The sequence below is a fragment of the Perca flavescens genome, chromosome 16, assembly GCF_004354835.1.
Source record: "Perca flavescens isolate YP-PL-M2 chromosome 16, PFLA_1.0, whole genome shotgun sequence".
Lineage (NCBI taxonomy): Eukaryota > Metazoa > Chordata > Actinopteri > Perciformes > Percidae > Perca > Perca flavescens.
In genome coordinates, this window is record NC_041346.1 from 9129602 (window position 1) to 9150677 (window position 21076).

Here is a 21076-nt window from a genome sequence, read left to right on the forward strand (position 1 = left end):
GAAGAGACTGGACATGGACAGGACAACAAAACGCTCGGCAGGGATTGGTTGTGTGAAAGTGCCGGGGGAAGAGACGCTCGACATTTGTGACAACAAAGTGATAAAATATTGTGAGAGACTCCAGGAATAGAGACAAGAAAGGCTGTTGTAGCTTACCATTCTATCAGTAATGTGTTGCAAAACTCTCCCTTAGTAATTCATTAGAAATCAGGACATTAATGTAGCAGAATAGCACAATGAATGTACCTCGCGGATAATCCAGGACATACACATTGAAATTTAAAGTGTACTGTAGATACACAGCACATTCAAACCTTTAAACACATAATGCTTAAACGTTTAAATGCTCAACACAACACAACAAGCGGTCATAGAGTCAATCATGTAATGCATCCATCGGTTAATCCCTCTAATCCTGGATGTGTTATGGTCGGCCTCTGAGTAAAGCCAGGGGTTAACTCGTATGTATTCCCACTGATCTCTGATGGATGAACGTACCGTCTGGCGCCTCGTTCAGGGCTTTACCCGACATCTCCCGCTCGCCCACCAGCCACACGTACCCCGAGCTCGTCATGTTGAGGAAGCGGGCAGCCTTGTACACTGCAGCAGCGTCTTCCTCACTGGAGTTTGACAAAAGATTGTTTGTTTTGGGTTTTTTTTTTTTACATCACAGTAAGCTGAATGTAAGTGAAAGGAAGACATTTGGTGTTTTTAGGATGGATTGATTCATTCACATTAGTTTGGAATTGGTGCATGTTGAACGGATTACAGCAAATTTCTACATTACATGACATTATTTATGAGAAATGTCTTTATACTAAAGTAAGGAGTTTTATCTCTTTTTTTAAAGCAATTTTTAAAAAGATTTTTACGCCTTAATTGGATAGCTTTAGATACTCTTGGGGGATACAGGAAATGGATGGGAGATAGAGAGGAAAAAGATGCAGCTGGAATTGAACCAGGGTCCTTGCAGTTTTGTGGTATGGGCCTTAGACATTTAAAGGTAAAGGTACTTTATTGTCACATACAAAAATTCGAAATTCATTCTCTGCATTTAACCCATCCCTCAAGGGAGCAGAGGGCAGCCAATCACAGCGCCGGGAGACCAACTCCAGATCTGAGCCAGTGCCTTGATCAAGGGCACTGACCGGAGAAGCTATTTAGCTACCGGGATGCCCTCACTTTTATTCTCTTGAGCTCTGATTTTCCTTTTAAATTTGTTCCTAATTAGGAATATTCAAACCCAACGCAAGGATCAGACTACGTGGTGTCAGATGAGCCAGATGAAGGACATGGGGCATCGGGAATGAAAGGGAGTGTAAGACGCGACATTCACTCGACTCATCTGGTGCAGCGTGTCATGGTGAAAGACAACCGATGCAGCATCTGGGATGCCTTACCACGCAAAAGACAAGTGCGTCATTTTTGTCTTATTCTTTGTCCTGTCTCGTCTAGTTTGTCATTTTCATGACATGTTCTGTGACATTGGTGACCCCATCGAAGCACAGAGCGCTCTTTCACACACAACTGTGTGACGTTGGTGGTGTTGCTGGGTGGAACAGTGAAGGCAGTCCCTGACGCCTCCTCTCTGATCACTTATATACGTCATGCTAGTTGTGACGGACGGAGAGATATTATGTGTCATGGCAAGAATGACCGCCTGATCTAACTCCGTGACCATCTCAAAAGGCATATCTTATTATTCGGTTTATGGTGTTGTTTGATGCTGGAACAAGATATCATTTGTTTTGTGAGGCTGCGTGATGACAGCAGAAGGAACTCCTACTCAACTATGGAAACATTTGCCTTTTTTTTTTTTTTATCCGGCGTGATATACATGGACATAATTTAGATGTCAAATGTAACTGAACATAAAGATCCACAGCTGGATCCAGCAGAGTAAAAGGTAAAGTTGAATTTGGTTTAAGCTAGAGCTGAAATGATTAATCGATTATTCGATCAACAGGAAATTAATCGGCAACTATTTGGATAATCGTTTAATTGTTTATGCCATTTCTAAAAGACAACTACCCAAACATTCTGGGTTCCAACTTCTGAATATTTTTCTTTGGCTAATGCTAAGAAACACAAATCAAATTTTTAAGTTGACGTTTTTGAAGACATGTTACAATTTTAACAGGAATTACTTACTATTTTATAGACCAAACGATTAATCGAGAAAGCGATCAGCATAATGGAAACTATTTACATCACTTTTAACATCCAAATGATCTTCTTGGATCGTGGCTAAGGCGTTTTTAAAGCCAGTGTGTGGTAAATATGATACCTTAACCAATGCTCCTTTTGGGACTTAAAATTGAGGTGTACTTTGGGACACAAATCTCACCTGGCGGACAGGATGATGACTCGGGCCTCCAGCTCTTTGGCCTCCAGCAGCAGGGCAGTTAAGTTAGTTTCCTGGCTGAACTGGAGGACTTTCTCTGCCTGTGATCAGGGCATAAGAAAGGTCAAGCCAGCTACTTTTCCCTACCTTAGACACCATGCTGCCTCTTTACCTGCTTGGTTCGAGCTTGGCCGATTTAGTTTGAAAACGGGAGACAGAGATAAAAAGGAAAGCGATCCAGGGGAACCGGCTGAACTAAAAAAAAAAAAAAAAAAAAAAAAAAAAAAAAGCTTGAAGGGAAAAAAAAACTTTTGCATTTGTTCGCATGCAAACTGAGGGTTATCAAGGCTCCAAAAAAGGACGTGCATGTGTTAGGTAGAGGGAAGAAGAAGGTCAATGCAACCAGTAACTAAAAACGGGTGAAGGGGGGTGAGGGGGACGTTTTCCCCCAACAAAGAAACTGCTGAAAACTAGGGAAGTGCTACAGAACAGGAGGAAGTAGCATCTGGGAAACGATTTTGTCCCACACTACCGGTTCTCCACAAAGGAATGGACTTGCAAACTCTTTTTTTTGTGTGTGTGAGTATGTTTGTTCTGAGTTCATGCATTCCTTTATTGAAGGAGAAAATGAAAATGATCAAAGTGGGGCGCTGTTCACTGATAACTCTCTCTCTTTTAATGACCGGAAATTATAGATTTTTCATAACAAAATCATTCTTCATTTAAATCATAGGGAAATGTCTCAAAGTAAAAAACTAAAGAAAACACGTGCTACCAAGAGTGGAACATTTCTGGGTCTGCTGGTGACTGGTTTGGGCTGGTTTCTAGTTGCTACGTTTGGAAAGTTGGTGGGCGGCGTGCATTGACCATGCAAATATACCTTAGGTCCTCGCTTGTTGTCATAGGACAGTTGGTCGAGGTTTTCATAGTTCCTTTTTTTATTCTGATGAGTAATGTGCACAGAGAAAATATGCAGACACAGAAAAATATTATAAACAGTTGAAAATGGAGGGCAGTAAAGCATTCCAACAAATCTCCACTTTTCTGCTTCAAATTGGGATCTTTAACAGTGGGGCTTGCAAATCATCAGAGATGACCGCTTTCAAAATAAAGCTGAAATCATGGACACTTGTTCAAGATATCAAATACTACTAAGGATCAGGGAAAATGTATTCATTGTGTTCGTAGCATAAATGATCAGCGATGCCGATTCAGCTGGAACAAAGCGATAATCAATGCAAAATGCCAAATTGCAGCTTCTTCACCACACTGAAGACTACAGTTAACGTTACACAACCGCAATCTTAACTTTTAACAAACAAACATAGCCGTCAACGAGAGCCAGCAGACTACACAAACACACCATCATATCCAAAGTGGCATCCTAAAAAACGTGTAAACTTGCAAACCTGCACTCGGAAACTGCTAATCTATCCATTGGTGGTGGTGGTGACACAACAGTGTTTTCACCAGTTCTATGAGTGTTATTAAGTGGTGTGATCAGGAAAATTGGAACAACCCATAAAAAGCTAGAATATAGATGCAGCTAGATTCTAGTCTATTTTTAGCTAGATTTATCTTTTGTTTAAACGTGCACACATTTTAGTACAACTGTAATTACCAATTCAACTATGATTTACAAATCAAAGCAAAAGCTTAAATCACAAACACAGGCCACTGATATTGGAAATGGAGGCTCTCCATCACAGCTGCTAATAATGAATGAACGAATTGAAATGAATTGAAAAACATTTTACTTTCTCTAATCTAACTGGCAGCGACATTCCAGAGTTGCAGTTTGACAGACGTCGATGCACGCCTTGTGTCATTCCCTGTTGGTATAAAACAGTAAAGTATGTTACAGATGGTATAGTACAATAGTATGGAATTTGGTCACAGCACAACATACGGACTCTCAGTCGGTGCTGAGCAGGGTGAAGACACATGAGGCGTCCCCATTTTGGATTCCAGTCCGCTTTAAGTAAGAGCAGACACTCTGGAGTTCTGCCTGAGACTGGCAGCCATTTTGCAGGAAAACATCATCATCTTTCTGCTTCAGCGGGTTTCTTACACAGCTGGCTGTACAGCTCACCCCTCAGTGCACTCTGGCTCCGTTTCCCTCCCTTCACAAAGTCGACGGTGACCGGGCCTCAGCGCCGTAGTCAAGCTGACAAGCAACTCAAAAAGAAATGTCCTGAACCACAATCACAATGTAAATAATTCCATCCAAACTGAAGGACTGCAAACCGAATGCCAGCCATTCTTTCCGGTGTAATGAAAAGACTATCACAACTTGCCAGCGGGATTATAGAGAATTCCACTTTTTCCATTTCCCTGATGAGAACACAGTTCAGTTGACTCAATCAGAACACCTTAGCTACCATGTAATTACTAATTAACTCCCGTTCACTCATCACATGAGAGACTGTATGCATCTTCAGCGGGTAGAAATACTTTCCATGAGTAACATGCAGCAGCATTGCGAACAAAAAAAAAAACTGTCTTTGTTTTTCTCCCCCAAGAGATTTTCTGAGCGCTCTATTTTTGTATCCTCAGTCAGGCATTAATATTTCATGTTGTGTTGGTCACATTTGCACTCCGGCTAAATCCACTGTGTCCAGAGCCTCTTTTCCCCTGTGAATGTGTGACCGCGCTAACGACTTGTCATGGGGCTAAAATGAAAATGGGAATTTACTGAGCGTATGCAGCACAACAGGGTGATTAGCAAGAATAACACCTCACGTTTTTAATTAGAGCATAATGTGACAACGCTGCCGTCTGCCACATCCAAACGCACATCCATTTACATCAGCGAAAACAATCAAAGCTGTCAACGCGTCATCCAAACAAACGTACAATAAAAAGAGCTGCTGCAGGTTTATTACCCTGCAGATGTTGTGACATGCATGGGAACGTCGAGGCGGGAATGAGCTAAGTGGCCGTGTAGCCACCAGGGGGCGCGCCCACAAATCTAAACTTCTTTGGTTCCTCTGCTCATTTCCCTTTCTTCATTTCAGTATTCAAAGTATAAAATTCCTGATTGTGTTATAGTGCCAAACAACAAATCGCCAAATGTCCTCACAGCCGCAAAACGTTGGGGCTTCACCAAATGATGATATTTAGTGGTGCTTTTCATTTTTTTATAAAATAAAAGGAGTGTATCTTAAAGATTATTATGTCTTCTGTTTTTAATGTACTTTTCATATTCAATTTCAATTTGAATGACACTCTACCAAATGGGTATTATTACATAGTTATTGTGAATAAATCCCATGTAAATACCAGCACTAACAAGATTTTAGTCTGTCTCTACAGATTTTCTTTTCAAATTCAGTCATTTCCTACAGCAGCTGGGCACTGTAGTTTTTTAGCAAACATCACTCAAAACAGGAGGAAAAGGTGCATTCGTAGGGGACTATTTTCCGCTGCGGCTTAATACACATTTGGTGGAGTAAGTAGCAGGACGGTGTATATGTGATCAACTCAATAAACTATAGTGTGTGTGTGTGTGTGTGTGTGTTCATTAAAATGAAGAATCATGTCTCCTAGGGCAACGGTGTGGCTCACTGATGAACAATGGCGCTCTACGGCACAGCAGAATAAGATTCAGTCGTATGGATTTGTGGACACTACGAACAAAAACTATATCGCCAACCTTTTTTCAACCGGTTTTCGGTGTAATTATTGCTAGCCACGTTTAGAAGGAATTCTTAAATGAATCCAGCTCAGGGCCCCAAAATTGCTCGAGCGGGCCCTGCAGTCACAACTAAATTAATGGGTGAAGAAAGCCTCATAGCAGAGGGTTGCAGCTAGTTCCCTCATCATTATAAGATTGAATGTGATGCACAGATGGGTTCATTTTAAGATCCAAACCCATATTCTGCAAACATAAAAGGAACTTCCTGGATTCTCATCAAAGGCTTTTAATACACAAATGTATCTTCTCGAGTGCAGGATGTGAGTCCCATCTAGATATGACAGTATAATTGTTTTAACTGCACGTGGTCGCACAATCCAACCTGATTAACCCAAATGTTTGAAATGTGTTCCCATTTGTGGCTGTTAATCAATACTGATCAGGATCACTTCATTTAAGCAGCTTTCACTTTAGCTGTGGCTGCCTTCTGTGAACTAACTCGGGTACGCAACGTCTCATATTCAGCGTCTATCAGCTTCCGATTTAATTAAATCTCTGAAACAGGACTCATTTCATTCTGCCGCACAATTACAGCAAAGTGCCCCAGAGACAGACAAGCATCACAGAGAATAAAGAAGAAGAAAAAATATCCCAAGGTAATTTCACTTTATTAAATGGGTGAAATAGATGGCAGTTGTTTTTTTCCCTCTCTCTTTTCTCTCTCTCTCTCTCTCTCTCTCTCTCTGTTCCTAAAGGGCACACATCATCGCAGTCTCAAGCCTGTTTTGGCTCAAAGAAGATCAGCATTTCACTGACCCACATACACTGCTCAGAGCTACACTTAAAATGGATAAATCAGCGGTATCTGAAAAGGCGAAACCATCTCCCACATCATGTGATCATGACCTAGCACGGTGCAATAAATACAAGGCCTCTGTGTAATGAGGCCGGCCATTCATCACCACTGAGAGGAACACCTGGCTTCCGCCGTGGCCCCACTAAAAACACTTCAGTCTGTGATGGTTTGCAAGAGCCCCAAGTTAAAGTCCGCTATTTGGCTCCCAATGTGGATAGACACAGGGTAATTTGGACTATGGCGAAAAGCAACGTGAAGATGAGCAAATAAACGTACAAACTTTTGTCAGATTAGACCACATTAGACGCTGTTGTTGATGTCTCTAGGAATGTTAGCCAATGTTTACACAATGGTGAGAAAGAGAGGTGGCCACACAACAGAAAGGAAAACAGTTACACAGAAGACCTTTTGAGGTTTACCAAACTTTACACACTCGCGCGCTCATGCTCACACAGGAGGAGGGTGGGGGGTGGGGGGGCTTAGGAGCTGGAGCGTCTCACCTTTGTTTCTCTCTCCTCCAAGAGGGTCTCGAGCCTCTTTTGAGCGGCCCGCCCCTCGTGGTCGTCACTCACTATCAAGATGATGTGGTTCCAGTTGAACTCCCGCATCAGGTCGAACCACACGTGCGCCTGGTGGGAGTAGGGAGGGACTGTCCGCAGAAAGGACAGGTGGATACTCTGAGGAGCACCAAGCAGGAAATAGAGATTAACATTGTGGAGTTGACAGTTTTTCCAACAACAACTTCATTTTTAATGTGTGAATCATCGCTGAGAACACGTAGGAAAAAGTGGACAAAAAGCTGCCACTAAGGCAGATTCTTGCCCTTTTAAAGATTATTTCTTGGGCTTTTTTCGGCCTTTAATGGATAGGACAGCTGGAAAGTGGGAGAGAGAGGGGGGGAATGACATGCAACAAAGTGCCACGGGTCAGAATCAAACCTGGGCCGCTGTGGTAAGGACTGAGCCTTAGTATATAGGGTGTATTCTTAACCAGGTGAGCTACCAGGGTGCCCTTTTCTTGTCCTTTTATTATATATACAGTCATGTGAAAAAATTAGGACACCCATGTTAAAGTTGACTAAAAAGAAAAAGAAAAAAAAAAATCATCTTTTGGAAATTGATATTAATGCCTTAATTAAAAAATTAGGGAAAAATCCAACCTTTAAGGACACAGAGTTTCTTTGTGAATGAATAACGTCTGTCATTTCTGCGCTTTAACATCGGCAACATCCAATCCAATCACTCCTTCTGGTGGCTGCCGGCACTTAACATGAATTTCAAAACGCCGCACCAAAAAATCATTAAAATCTTGAACTTGATCTTGATGACAGTAGCTGGCTGCAGGACGACTCAATCACCAGGAACAGTTTTTTTTAAGATTATGTTTTGGGGATTTTTCCCTTTATTTGAAAGTGGATAGACATGAAAGGGGGAGAGAGAGATGGGGGATGACACGCAGCAAAGGGCAGCAGGTCGGACTCGAACCCTGCGCCGCTGCAGGACTCAGCCAACATGGGGCGAACGCTCTTACTGGGTTAGCTAGTGGCCGGCCCTCCATGAACAGTTTTTAATGTTCAATCAGACTATAACTCTGCTCTTGAGACTTTGCTCTAATTATCGGGACAATTAGGGTAGGAAACTGCTTTCGGGACTATCCCAAATTTTTCGAGTGACCATGCAGGAGCTCATAGTGCACCTTTAAAAGGTTATTTAGGTCTTTACACCAAGTAGAAAAATAAATTCTTTTGTTATTGTGAGATGGAAAATATGGCCACAATATGTGGACATCCCTGTCCCATGGCTTTTTTTGGTGATTTGAGACCCTTTAGTTCTGCTAAAGAACTACAACATTCAGATTCAGATTTTCGACAAAAGTGTGCTTCCAACCTTGCAGCAACAGTTTATGAAGGCCCTTTCTTGTTTCAACATGACAATGTTGTGCACAAAGCCAGGCCCATCGAGGAAACTGTCCTCCCAAGAAAAGCAACTTTTGTTTACATTGCAGGGGCCGCATTTTTTCAAATACGGCGCACTTTCGCCGCATAAATTGCTGATTTCCGCGCAAAATATGCGGGGCTTGCATGATTTCATAATCCCTGCATTTTTGTTGCAAAAAAAGTCACATATATCACGGCAGAAAGTTGAAAAATGTAAGAGCAGTCATTTTCCCCTGTTGCCATGGGAACATTATGAAGTGACGTAATTACGCGACGTGAACATCATCGAAAAGCAGCAATTTTTGCAAGTTCCTGCAATTTCATCCTAAAAATTGCATAAATATCAAGCACATTCCAACGCATTTTTTAAGAAAATGTGCCGCATAATCAAGGATTTTTGCCCGCAACAATCACAAAAACACTCTGCATTTTTCTGGAAGGACTGAAAAAGCATAAAAATTTCTTAAAGTGCCCATATTATGAAAAAAACACTTTTTCTGGGATTTGGGGTGTGTTTTTGTTTATCTGGTGCTTCCACACACATACAAACTTTGAAAAAAATCCATCCATGGTGTTTTGAGTGAGATACGGTTCCTGAATGCGTCCTGCCTTCAGTCTCCTAGTGAGCTGTTCAAAATCGGCTCGGACTGTGTCGTCACAGTCCAAAATGAGCTGGCTAACCACAACCGTTAGCTCGTAGCGTTAGCATGCTAATGCTAGCGTTAGCATGCTAACGCTAATGCTAACGCTAGCATGCTACGTCGTTCTCAATAGCAAAGCACTGCTACAACACACACAAATTCACCATAATCTACAAAAGAACTACTTACATGTGCGCCCTCATTTAGAAGTCTCCCAGCTAATCCTGCCCTGTAACTGACCAAAGTTGGAGAAACAGGCTTTCTTTTACTGTCTCTAGAGTTAGCTAGCTGACGTGCTCTACATCTGAGCTACTGAGCATGTGCGAGTGCAATCAAAGATAGTACAGAAGAAGAAGAAGAAAAGAGGTCTCACTCTGTAGCTAAAACAGAAACCAGGTGAAAAGAGGATCTGCAGCAGTGAGAGAGAGAGCTGTGCAGTACAACAAAAATATGGTGTTTTTTGAAAATTAAACCATGTAAACCTATTCTGGTACAACCTTCAAATACAGTTATGAACCTGAAAAGGAGCATAATATGGGCGCTTAAAGGTGCAGTAAGCCATGCTGCGCAAGGATAATTGATATTTGAACTTAATTGCCAAACAAATACACCCCCCCCCTCCTTCAGAAGCTCCGCCCCCAGATTCACAGACCACTAACTACTGGCCCGTCTGCACAGTCACATATGCACAGACCCCCGGGGCTCCTTTAAATTCATACATTTATTGCCTCTGATTTCCTTTAACTCGCAAGATTAGCAGGGATGTTTGAAATTAAGTTATTAAAGTCCTTGGCATTTCAATTATGTCACTGCTTTAAAGTTTTATCTTAGTGGCTTGTGCTTCATAAAAACATAACTCAGGTCAGAGGCATTATTAATGATGCTCTTTCAATTTTCAGCAGGGAAGCCATTTAAACACAGCTCCTCTAATGGACAGTGATAGGACGTTTAATCTAGGAAGCCTTTGAAGCCTCCCCAGGGGAGCGCCTTACTCCATCGCTCTCTTCCTGTTTTTCTCTCCATCTATCTCTCCTTACATCTCTCCCATCCATCGCTCACCTTGTCTGAGTAGATGGACATGCGGGTGGTGAGGCCCACCACGGGGATGCGGTAGAAGCCTGCAGTGTATGAGACAGGCGTCGGAGTCAGGTGGTCATTGGACTGGGGAGGGTGACTCACCAGGATAGCATAGACCTGCAGAGGCACAGGAGAAAAAAAATACACTTTGTCATTCTGTCATTGGACCAATTGGTAACACCACTAGGCATCCTTTTGTTATTATATTGGTTTAATTTTTGCAGACAATATACCACAAACCTAATCGTATTTAAAGATTCTTTGCACACAAACATATACAGAAACATACATATGGGAAGTTGCTGAATGTCCATTATCCTTCTTAGTAAATCAAATAAAGCTAAATTCTTACACTGCTGGTATCACGCAAATATGACAACTGTGATATGTCTGCTGCATACGTTGATGTAGGCTGTAACAACAACAACAACAACAGGACAAGATGCACACATGACTCCATTCATTTATTAACATAAGAAAACAGCATCTGCTATGCACACTTACAGGGGTGACTGTATAATATTGACATTATGAAAAGTTTATTTCAGCATAGAGATCAGTTAACGCTAAAATCCAGGGTTGGGTGAACAGCAGGGCAAAAAATGAGATGTGGCCCCTTTTAAGCCCCCAGTGCTCCCCAACTTTGTTTGGTTGTAAGTAATCTAAGATCCCATCGGCTATCAGTCTGACAGTGACTTAGCCTCTCTTAGAACAATCCCCATCCCCATACAGCAATTCCCTGTTAGCCTCTGGGGGCAACGGCCAATATTTTGGGGGTTCCAGTGTAGCCAGCAGATATCCGGATAACAGTTATCGGAATCAGATTCAGAAATCTTTATTAATCCCAGAGTGGCAATTGATTTTTACAGGCCATCCCATCCATGTAATAATCTGGGCCAAGCCTTCCTCTTCCGTGCAGCGGTCATTGTTTACAGTCCAATTAGCAATTTAAGACGCCAGAACAGAGTTGGAGTTGAGAGCCGATGTTTATGAGCGGATTGTTTCACAAGTAGCCATGTTTACACCCAGGTAACGGTTAAAAACCACAACAATGACATGCCTGTATGATGTATTAATTAAATAAAAATAGTTGAAAAAAAAAAAACAATGGCTTGTGTAAGGATTTTCCAAAGGCAGTTTTGTAGTCCAACTTTGAAAGCAATTTGTTTCTTTTATTTATTATTTATGAGTGGAATGGTTCTACGCACAATACACAAACATCAATACTTTTTGTAGGTTTTTTTTTTTAGGTGCAGACAGCCTTTCGGCATTTACTATGAATGCAGATACATTTATTTATTTTTTTAAAGCTAATGAAAAGCTAAATCGTCATCTAGAGCTAGGCAATATATATTGATATTATATCAATATCGTGATATGAGACTAGAGATCGTCTTAGATTTTGGATATCGTAATATGGCATAAGCGGTGTCTTTTCCTGGTTTTAAAAGCTGCATTACAGTAAAGTGATGTCATTTTCTGAACTTACCAGACTGTAAGCTGTTCTATTATTTGTCTTTACAAACTTAGTCATTATATCCACATTACTGATGATTATTTATCTGAAATCTCATTGTGTAAATATTTTGTGAAAGCACCAATAGTCAACACTACAATATCGTTTTTTTCTCCATATCGCCCAGGCCTATCACCATCATACAATAGCTGATAGGTTCCAAGATTGCATTTTGGCCAATGGGTTTCTCATTTGCTCTCCACCAAACCTTTTACCTGCATCTACTCTGGCATTTAGGTTATAAATGGAATAAATGCAAAATGATTTAAGAATATACACTGTGTAGATATGGCCTTTTTAAGACAGAGCCTCGAGATTAGGTACAAATGCAGGAGTCACTTTAATTGTTTGCAATCAATCGAATGATCACAAACCGACTGCCACACTGGATATAGGGCATTTGGGGCCCCTGAGCATCTGTCTGCTTCGCCTAATCTGTAATCCAGCCTCCACTGAAACAGCTGTTTTTCTACCTAAAGTTGAATTAATTGTGTGCGCACTTTAAGTACAACAGTGTCATCTTTTAGATGGTGCAACTGCTGCTCTAAAATGTTGTATAACAGGTTAAAAATAACATTTTGGAGCCGTGAATATTTACATAAATTGTAGTCAGTGACATACAGTCTATAAAAAAGAAGCAGATAAGCACAGACCTATTATCCTTTATTCAAAATGTCTTCACTGTGTGGGCTGGCAGACTAGTCTAATAGTAATTTGTGGTTGGTTGATTTAGTCTTATCCATGCATACTAAGCAAACCGAAGCTGGCCATATATATATATTTAAAAAATAAATAAAAAGAAGAAGCTCAGCCTCAAGAAATGCCTCGGGGATGTGAAGGAAGATGAATAAAGTTGGCATGACTGTGCCGGCATGGATTACTGGATATGAGCAGTCCGTATGGTTGGGTCAAAAATGAGGTCTATCTTCCAAGCACTGCTCGCAGGCATCCACTCCTCCATCTGCCACAGACTTCCCTTCTCAGTTACTGTTTTCGCCTGCGAGCCAGTCTCTGAATCTGATGAAAGCTTCCATGGACCTTCTGTCTCAATCAGGTGTGATGTCGGTCTAATTTACAGGAGAGGTGTGTGTGAACCACTGTTTGAGTAATCTGTACAGTCTAATAGCCGGATTGCGCTCTCATGCTTTGGATGAACATGTGACAGGAGACTGGGTGCGACAGTATTATTTTACAAGCCTGTATGAATTAGAGTCATTACACTAAGCAGAGGAGCAAGGACATGAAAGCAGCATTGAAGCTGTGGGTGGGTTTTTTTCATTCCCCCGCATCAAGCCTCATTACGTGTGTGGGAGGAAGAGGAGCGAGAGCGAGAAGGACTTCACGCCCCGACATGCTGTGACATAACGTTGGCGCTTTTTAAAAAGCAACGGGGAGCGTCACATGAGAGGATGCTTCAATGTTTTTTACAACTCTCATACGCACTCATCATATATTACTGATGAAATATGTTTTGGTTTGTTAGATCTGCAGCACATACGGCATGGATCGTTCTGCCTTGTCGTATGCACACCGTTTGAACAGGAATCTCATACTTCCAAAAATAAAACAGTTGTTCCACCGCATCAACGTAGCCTACGGACTGCAGTAAGCGAGTGATCCACCCGATGGACCAACGCACGCTACAGAAACGGTCTTCAGCCGTCTCATCCCCCCCTCTTGCTGGAAGGTTATCACGCAGCACAAGCGCATTGGACGCCAAGTTGTTATTTGTAAGAGACGTATTGCCAATTTTCACTCCTCGCTGGCTCCTTTGCAGTTCAGTGGACGCGCAGCTGTGTGTCATGAAACGTACAGTTGCCCTCTCATCCGAGATATGCCCCCAAAGCCAAAGCCTATTTCTGGAGGTCTGTTAAAAACAGATGGGTATGTGGGGAGTTCACTGTATCAGACAACAGACCCAGCAGAGAGAGGACAGTCACACTGCCTCCAGTGACCACAGAGGATGAGGATGAAGAATGTAGCCTATGGGCTGATTTTCTTCTAGTGGAGAAATAGACAAATGTTTAGTCATTCAGAGCTCAAGACTGACGATGATCCGAGGCACAACAACCAATCTGGTCTTTCACACACACACACACACACACACACACACACACACACACACACACACACACACACACACACACACACACACACACACACACACACACACACACACACACTTCAGTGGTACTTGAGTGAGATAGCACGTCATGTTCCTGAAAGAACCAACTTTCTCTTGCGTAGCACAGAGGTTTTGTTCTTTTGGAACACTTTGCTGTAACTCGCAGTGAACAGGTTTTCCAGATTACGTGGAGGAGTGCACGGGTCATAGGTATGCACAGTACAGTATATATGCGCTGTATGATTCAGAGGTTATTTTAGACTGTTGTTTGAATTTTTGCGCCCATGCAGAGGTGGAAATGAACTCTACCTGACTGGAGATGAGGTCCTCGCAGACGGAGAGAGCCATCTGGATGGCGTTGGGTTTGTGCGTCACGGAGATAGCGGTCAGCTTGAATTTATCCCTGCCGTAGACCTGGTTGGCCTGGGTCACGGCATCTTTAAAGACCTGCTCGTATCTCTTCTGGCTCAGCACAGCCCCGATGTTCACGATCTTCGGCTCGCAGCCGGCCCGCGCGCAGGAGCACGAGAAGAGCACCGCCAGCAGAAACAGACGCATCGTGTGGACCACCAAACAGCACAGCACAGCCCGGTCGCTTTTCTCCCCGGTGGCGGGTCGGCTCGAACGGCTTCTGGACGGCAGCACGGCGCAGCCAGTTACTGCAGACACGATCCAGGTGGGCGGTGTGAGCCGGGCAGGGAGGGAGGCCAAAAAAGGAAGGGGACGACAAAAAAAAAAAAAAAAAAAAAAAAAAGGAGGTGGATTTATGTGCAATGCGGAGGAATGTGCATGCTCATATTAGGAGCAGGCTGTCAACCAGGGACATCCAAACCGCATTGTCCATCCCCTTTTTTTTTTTTTGTCTCCTCTGAAGAACAGCTAAAACCTCCTGAGGGGCTTTGTGTAGAAAGAGTTAAACCATTGTCCAAGCCTCCAGACAGACGGCTTCCTCTCAGGGCTGTGTATCGCTCCTTTCTGCCGCTGCTCCGTGCGAACTGATCACCCCGATGCGGCTGCTCGCTCCGGGCTGAGCGGCTGCTGTCCTTGGTGCTGATGACAGCTGTGCATGCGCGCCGCGGTGGTACTGCGCGCTCCCGCTGTATCTGCTTGGCGTGCTACTGCTGCTCTGATGCTGAAGATGGTGATGATGCGGGGAGTAGAAGCTGATCGTATGAAAAAAATGTTTGTCTCGTGGCTCTGTGCCGAAAGTGGACCAACAGCTCATTAACCACGGAGCAAGTCAGAGCCGTGAATGAAGCCGTGTGTGTGTGTGTGTGTGTGTGTGTGTGTGTGTGTGTGGACTCGGAGTAGCCTAAAGATCCGCCGGTGTTGCGGATGTTGTGTAATGTCTGACCCCGCGCTTTGGAGCGTCTTAGTAGCCTAACTGTCGGGCGCATCCCTGAAGCAAGATACACGAGCAGAATCAACCTCCTTGTTACCTAGGAAACAAGTTTTATTTTTTTTTATTTTTGCAGCACACACGCGCGTACACACACACAAAGCCGATCTTCACATGGAGGAAATATTCCCTTACAAGCCGGCAGTGAGTTTATTCATCAGAGCAGGAAACGTCGGAAAAAAAAATAAAAAATGACATTAACGAAAAAGAACATGCCCACAAAAATGGAAAAGATGAGAAGACTTATAGTCAGAGAGACTCATTGTATCAACTCAAACAGCCTTATCATTTCATTTTGATTATTAATAGTCAGGTATTTGAATTTTTTTTGTCCCAAGGGAGGTTTGCGTCGCGTGTTTATTCCTATTGGAAAAGGTGTTTTGGAAATGAGGCCAATTTAAAAATCATTGAACAGTGTTCTAAATTATACATCACAACACTGTGCTGTCTCTCTGTGTTGCAGTGAGCTGATAAATTAATCACAAGGCTGAAGAAATCAACAGTCATCAGCTGCTGGCTGCTGGCCTCCATAATGAGCCTGTCTCAAATATGATTTATTAAGGTTTTTTTTTCTTCCTGTTCATAACTTCAGACAAGGATAATTAATGTGCACTGTTTAACTAAATAGGTTTACGGGCAGCAGGCTAAATAATTCCTGCAAGAAAACCACCTAAGACTGAGTTGTATTTAACACAACATCTGTATTTTGAAAGCAGTTGTGTAGTTAAAACACCAAAGCAGATGCTAGATAAGTGAAGGGGACACAGCAGGGCCCTGGCAAATACTTTATTGTCCACACTAAGCTAGCTATCTGAACGCATCATTCCCATTTTCAATTCAATTCTGTATACTAGACTTGATTTTTCAGATCTCTGGTCCAAAAAGAATTATAATAAAAAACATCAAACATTGTTTTTGTTTTTTTTAAAAAGGATTATTTAGCCAGATATGACTTTCCCAAAACATAAATTAACACTGAATCCATCAATTTAACTGAAACCTAAAGATAGTTTTTCTACTGCAACAAAACATTAAAAACAACATAGAAACCATGATCCCTATACTAACTCTCAACATTAAAGGAATACGCCACCGTTTGTTGACATAGGGCTTATCACGGTCTCCCCTGGCTGTAGATAGGTGGGCCAACGCATTTTTTGTGCATGCATTGTTTTAGTCCGGTGCAACACCGGCAGAACCGCCGCTAGTTAGCTTAGCGTAGTGAATGGAATCCTATGTTGCCGGTTAGCATGTTGTGAGTAAAAGTGAGCCAAATAAAAAAGACAAAAAAAATAAACAACCTAATTACTTGCACTGAGACAAAAAATGCGTTGGCCCACCTATCTACAACCATGGTAGACTTTGATAAGCACAATTTTGACAAACGGTGGCGTATTCCTTTATCAAATAAAAACAGACTGGAATCAGAGAAAGAAAATCCACTAAAGGCAACCCAACAATGTTATAGTTTCAAAGCAAACATACATAAGTAGGCCTATCTATATTTCAGAATAGTCTTAAAGCAACAACATGTCTAGAACAGAAAACTGGTACACATTTTACAGAAACTGAGGCTGGTTGGTCTGACTGGATCCAGGATTTTGACACACAGTGTCCCTCTGGAGCTGAGCCTGGGTAGAGTTACTTCCAAAGGCTCTTTGAAACAAAAAGCATTGACAACCTGAAGCCACAGAACACGCTGCCTCCAAAATGCCCGACAGGAGGAGACAAGGCCCTGCCACCATCAGACCGCGGAAAAGACCAAGTGAAAAAATAATGGTGTTGAACAGAGCACCTAATGACTTCGCTCCCAGCCTCTGCGTAACTGCCACAGCCAGTTTGTAAACTGACCATTTATTGGATGTTCCCTTACAGCGTGCTGGCCTCTTATTAAAAAGGAGTTTAGGAAGCCTTCCTCTAAATCTCTCCTCCTGCCCACCACTCACACATCAATAAAGCTAGATCAATCTGCTCTGCAGCCATTATATAAGCAGTTTGCTGGAGGAGCAACACAACACAAGACTCCCCGGCTCAGTCAGACTATCGCACAAAAATAAGCGCAGGCAGTGTAGAAGGCAAAGATTACTGCAGGCTTTGAAACTTAAGTATGCACACATACATGGACACACTCTTGAGTTCGCACTTTGAGCTGCCGCCCACACATACAGTATGCGCAGACTCACACCACCCACACGGTCCTCTGCGAGGCTAGAAGAAGAGCGTTTGTGAGTGTATGTTTTTTAAACTGCTGTTGAATAATGTCTCATTACCATCACGCTGTATGGTAATACAGACAAGTAATTTGGTTGGAAACTGTTCTTTTTCTTTAGCCAAGGCAAATTCATTGAAATAGCACAATGAGGCAGTTTCATCTGAGCTTTCCTTTTCTCAAAGGCAGAGCAGGATACCCAGGGCTCGGTTTACCCCTATCACCATTTCTAGCCACTGGGGGACCATAGGCAGGCTGTGGGAATGCATATTACTGTTAAAAAACCTCATAAAGTGACATTTTCATGCCATGGGACCTTTAATGTCAGTGTATGGAGCCCCTAAACTGACAAAATGTACCTAAACTTTAACCAGGCAATTCAAAAATATAAAAAGGGAATACACCAACAAATATTGTTATTCAAATCATCAAAATGGAGTGTAAAAAGAAAAAAAAGTTCTATATTTTTCCTTTCACCTCCAATCACCTGGTTACAAATGCAAATAGATTAAAAAAAAGTCCTTTACCACCAGTCAGTTGATAAAATAAATAAAAACTCAATTCAGTTTACTCCACCAATTATTTTACACTAGCTACGGACTAATTATCATCCTATTTTCTTTTTTGGTCTTGGCACAAATGTAATCATTTATCTATTACCTATTTTCCTGACACAGCATTTCCCCATTTTCTTCAGAACATTCCCTTTTCAAGATGTTGAGATGGTAGGTTTGCGAAAACTACGAAAGGTCTTACAAGACTCGTTGCCTGAGGACCAAGCCTAACCTTAACCATTCGATGTCTGACCTTAACCACCATCTGGACACTTCCTCAGTGGAGCGATCAAGTTGACTGTGTGATTAGCTGGCTAACTCAGCGTAAGTTCCTTCAGGAAGACTGCTATGCTTCTCTCTCTTCCAACCCAATCGGCTGCATTGTCATCAGCTGAATGTGGGCATTTACGCTTTCAGTTAAAGCAACACTAGAGAACTTTTCCCGCTTCGGTCCCCCTACAGGTTGGAAGCGGAGATGTCCATTACATGACATTATGCAAGTTTGCCAGATCGGGTAGCGTGAGCTGTAGTTCCAATGAGACAACCTGTAGGGAGACCGAAGCGGGAAAAGTTCTCTAGTGTTGCTTCAAACCAACCGGATTTTGCCACAATCTCTGTGAGCTATCGCGTCGTTGCATTCAAACTTTAAATCTTCTCTACACTTTGCTGCTGTCAGTTGTCATTTCAGGCTAAATCAATGCGACCCTCCTCCACCCCGTTCACCTCCGGTTCTCATCATTCCCAGCACCCAGGGTTCCTCCATCAGAAGCCCAGCTTCACATCACATCCATCCAGATCTTCAGGCTTCCTTTATCCCTTCATCACCTCCACCAGTGCCTGGACTCCATCGGGGGGGGGGAAGGGGGGTGATATTCCTATATATCCACGGCCTCTATACCCCTTATAATTTAACATTGCGATGGAGTCTAATTGCCAAAGACTCTAAAGGCCCTGAAACACCGCAGAGACTACAGCTGACAGCCAAGTACCATGTTCGTTGTGCGCCTGCGTGAGAGGAAATAACTCTCCATACCAGCAAGCAGCGGTAACCTATTCTTCCTTCAACAAGGGATAACTGTTAAACTGTTAAACAACCTTGCTGTGATACACAACAAACAGCGCTTGCTCGATCAGAACCTACGGTCCCTCTGCTTCACTCCCCGCCAGGAAGACGGCGGATACTGGGCGATGGCTAACCAGACTGTCCCTCTCCCGGTCGGTCATCTATTCTCTCAGCAAATAAGTCTCCCTGCAGTGGGAGCGGAGGGAGCGGAGGGACCTAGCGGTCCGCTGCTGGCTCGTTAGCCAACGTTAGCTTCCTAATTTCCCTCACCCAACGTGCCTTCATCAGACACTGGTTACAGAAAATTTACCAAACAAAATTGTCACTCTGTCACTGGTTTTTGGAAGAAACTTTCGAACGTCATTTTTGACCAGTTTTGACAGCTCTTATGTGTTTTGGATTGATCAGGGGAGATGAAAAATGAAAAGGACCCTCACAGTCATTTTTTTGCTTTCCTCACTCTCGTTTTCAAGCTGAACAGCCAATCAGATGAATTGGGTGTTCGGCGGACGACCACCAACGCTGATTCAACATCTGGATGTTGAAAAAAGGCCGGCGCTTGGCGACAGTTCGGGACATACCGCACAAACTAGGTCGGCTTGGTGTGTCAGGGCCTTAACATACCTTAACATACCTATCATGCACCATGTTCATTAAACTTATTTTCACTCTTAAATTAAGTCTCTCCTGATTGAAATACTGTTACCAAAACAAACTATACTCTACTATATCTTTTTTAGCTAACTATCTATCTGAAGCTAACTTTCCTCATTAAGCTACTACACCAGCCAGTGAGTGCACGGCCACAAAACCATATGTGCACTGGCTGTTTGCTGCTGTAGCCCTTTACTGTGTATACATATCTAGGGATTTGGCTCAATGAATCATTGACATTTAAACATCATATTGAAAATCCCATCACCAAATTGCGGCAAAAACTCAGATGTTTGTACAAAAACAGATCCAGTTACCTTTTGAGCTGTAGGAAAATGTATAGTTGAGGCAGTCTCCTAGGTTATGGTGATATCATCTACAGGTTTTTGTTCACATTAGTCATTAATGCATGGATAAATAGGGTCCAGGTTGAAAAATACCAGATTTCTCTATATTTCACTTCATTTTTTATTTATTTATTTTTAAATTGAGTGGTAAAAAAAGCCTTTAATTGAAGAATCACCCATGTATGAAACACAAAGTGGAAGCGATGGGGAGGAAAGAACAGACAGAGCATGTCACACTTGAACTCCTACATACTTTAGCGCTTAGCATGACAGCAGTGTGTTTGTCTGCAAACTGCGTGTCTTCAGCTCCTCATGTTGCTCTTGTGTCAGATGGGAGCTTATTTCAGAACATTTTGCTCTGACCCGAACATGTCCAAGTTGAATTGTGTGAAGAGATGTACCATGAATACATATGTACATGTGTGTCACTTAAATACATGGAGCAGCATTTAGCATGGAGCTGATGTCCATGTTTGTTGGACGCTCACATTATCTGATCGAGGTGGGGGGGCTAAACAGGTCATGCTGTGCATTGCCAGTGTGTTGACACAAACGGAGTCTTGCAAATGGATTTTCCTTAATGAGTCATCTCAGATGGATGCTTGCCCATCTGATGTGTTTCTCATGTAGAGTGAAGTCCTTGCATAAATTATAGATGTGTGAGCTCCCTCAGTGTTCGCTTGCTTGCTTGTCCCGATGCCAAGTTGAAGCATTCATG

The 21076-nt window shown here is 42.6% G+C and overlaps 1 protein-coding gene across 3 annotated transcripts in view; it reads right to left on the reverse strand.

The window, feature by feature from the left end:
* Positions 1-14690, reverse strand: part of grin1a (glutamate receptor, ionotropic, N-methyl D-aspartate 1a) — a 38622-nt gene extending 23932 nt beyond the window's left edge. For 2 of the 3 annotated variants that reach the window (XM_028602111.1, XM_028602110.1), the window contains exons 1-5: positions 14442-14690; positions 10474-10608; positions 7338-7514; positions 2348-2445; positions 499-620 (exon numbers count right to left, since the gene is read on the reverse strand). In XM_028602111.1, coding sequence (XP_028457912.1) covers positions 499-620; positions 2348-2445; positions 7338-7514; positions 10474-10608; positions 14442-14690 — 781 coding nt within the window. Of the gene's footprint in view, positions 1-498; positions 621-2347; positions 2446-7337; positions 7515-9603; positions 9638-10473; positions 10609-14441 lie in introns of those variants that run through there. The other variant, XM_028602112.1, reaches the window with a different exon arrangement.
* Positions 14691-21076: the final 6386 nt, after the last annotated feature.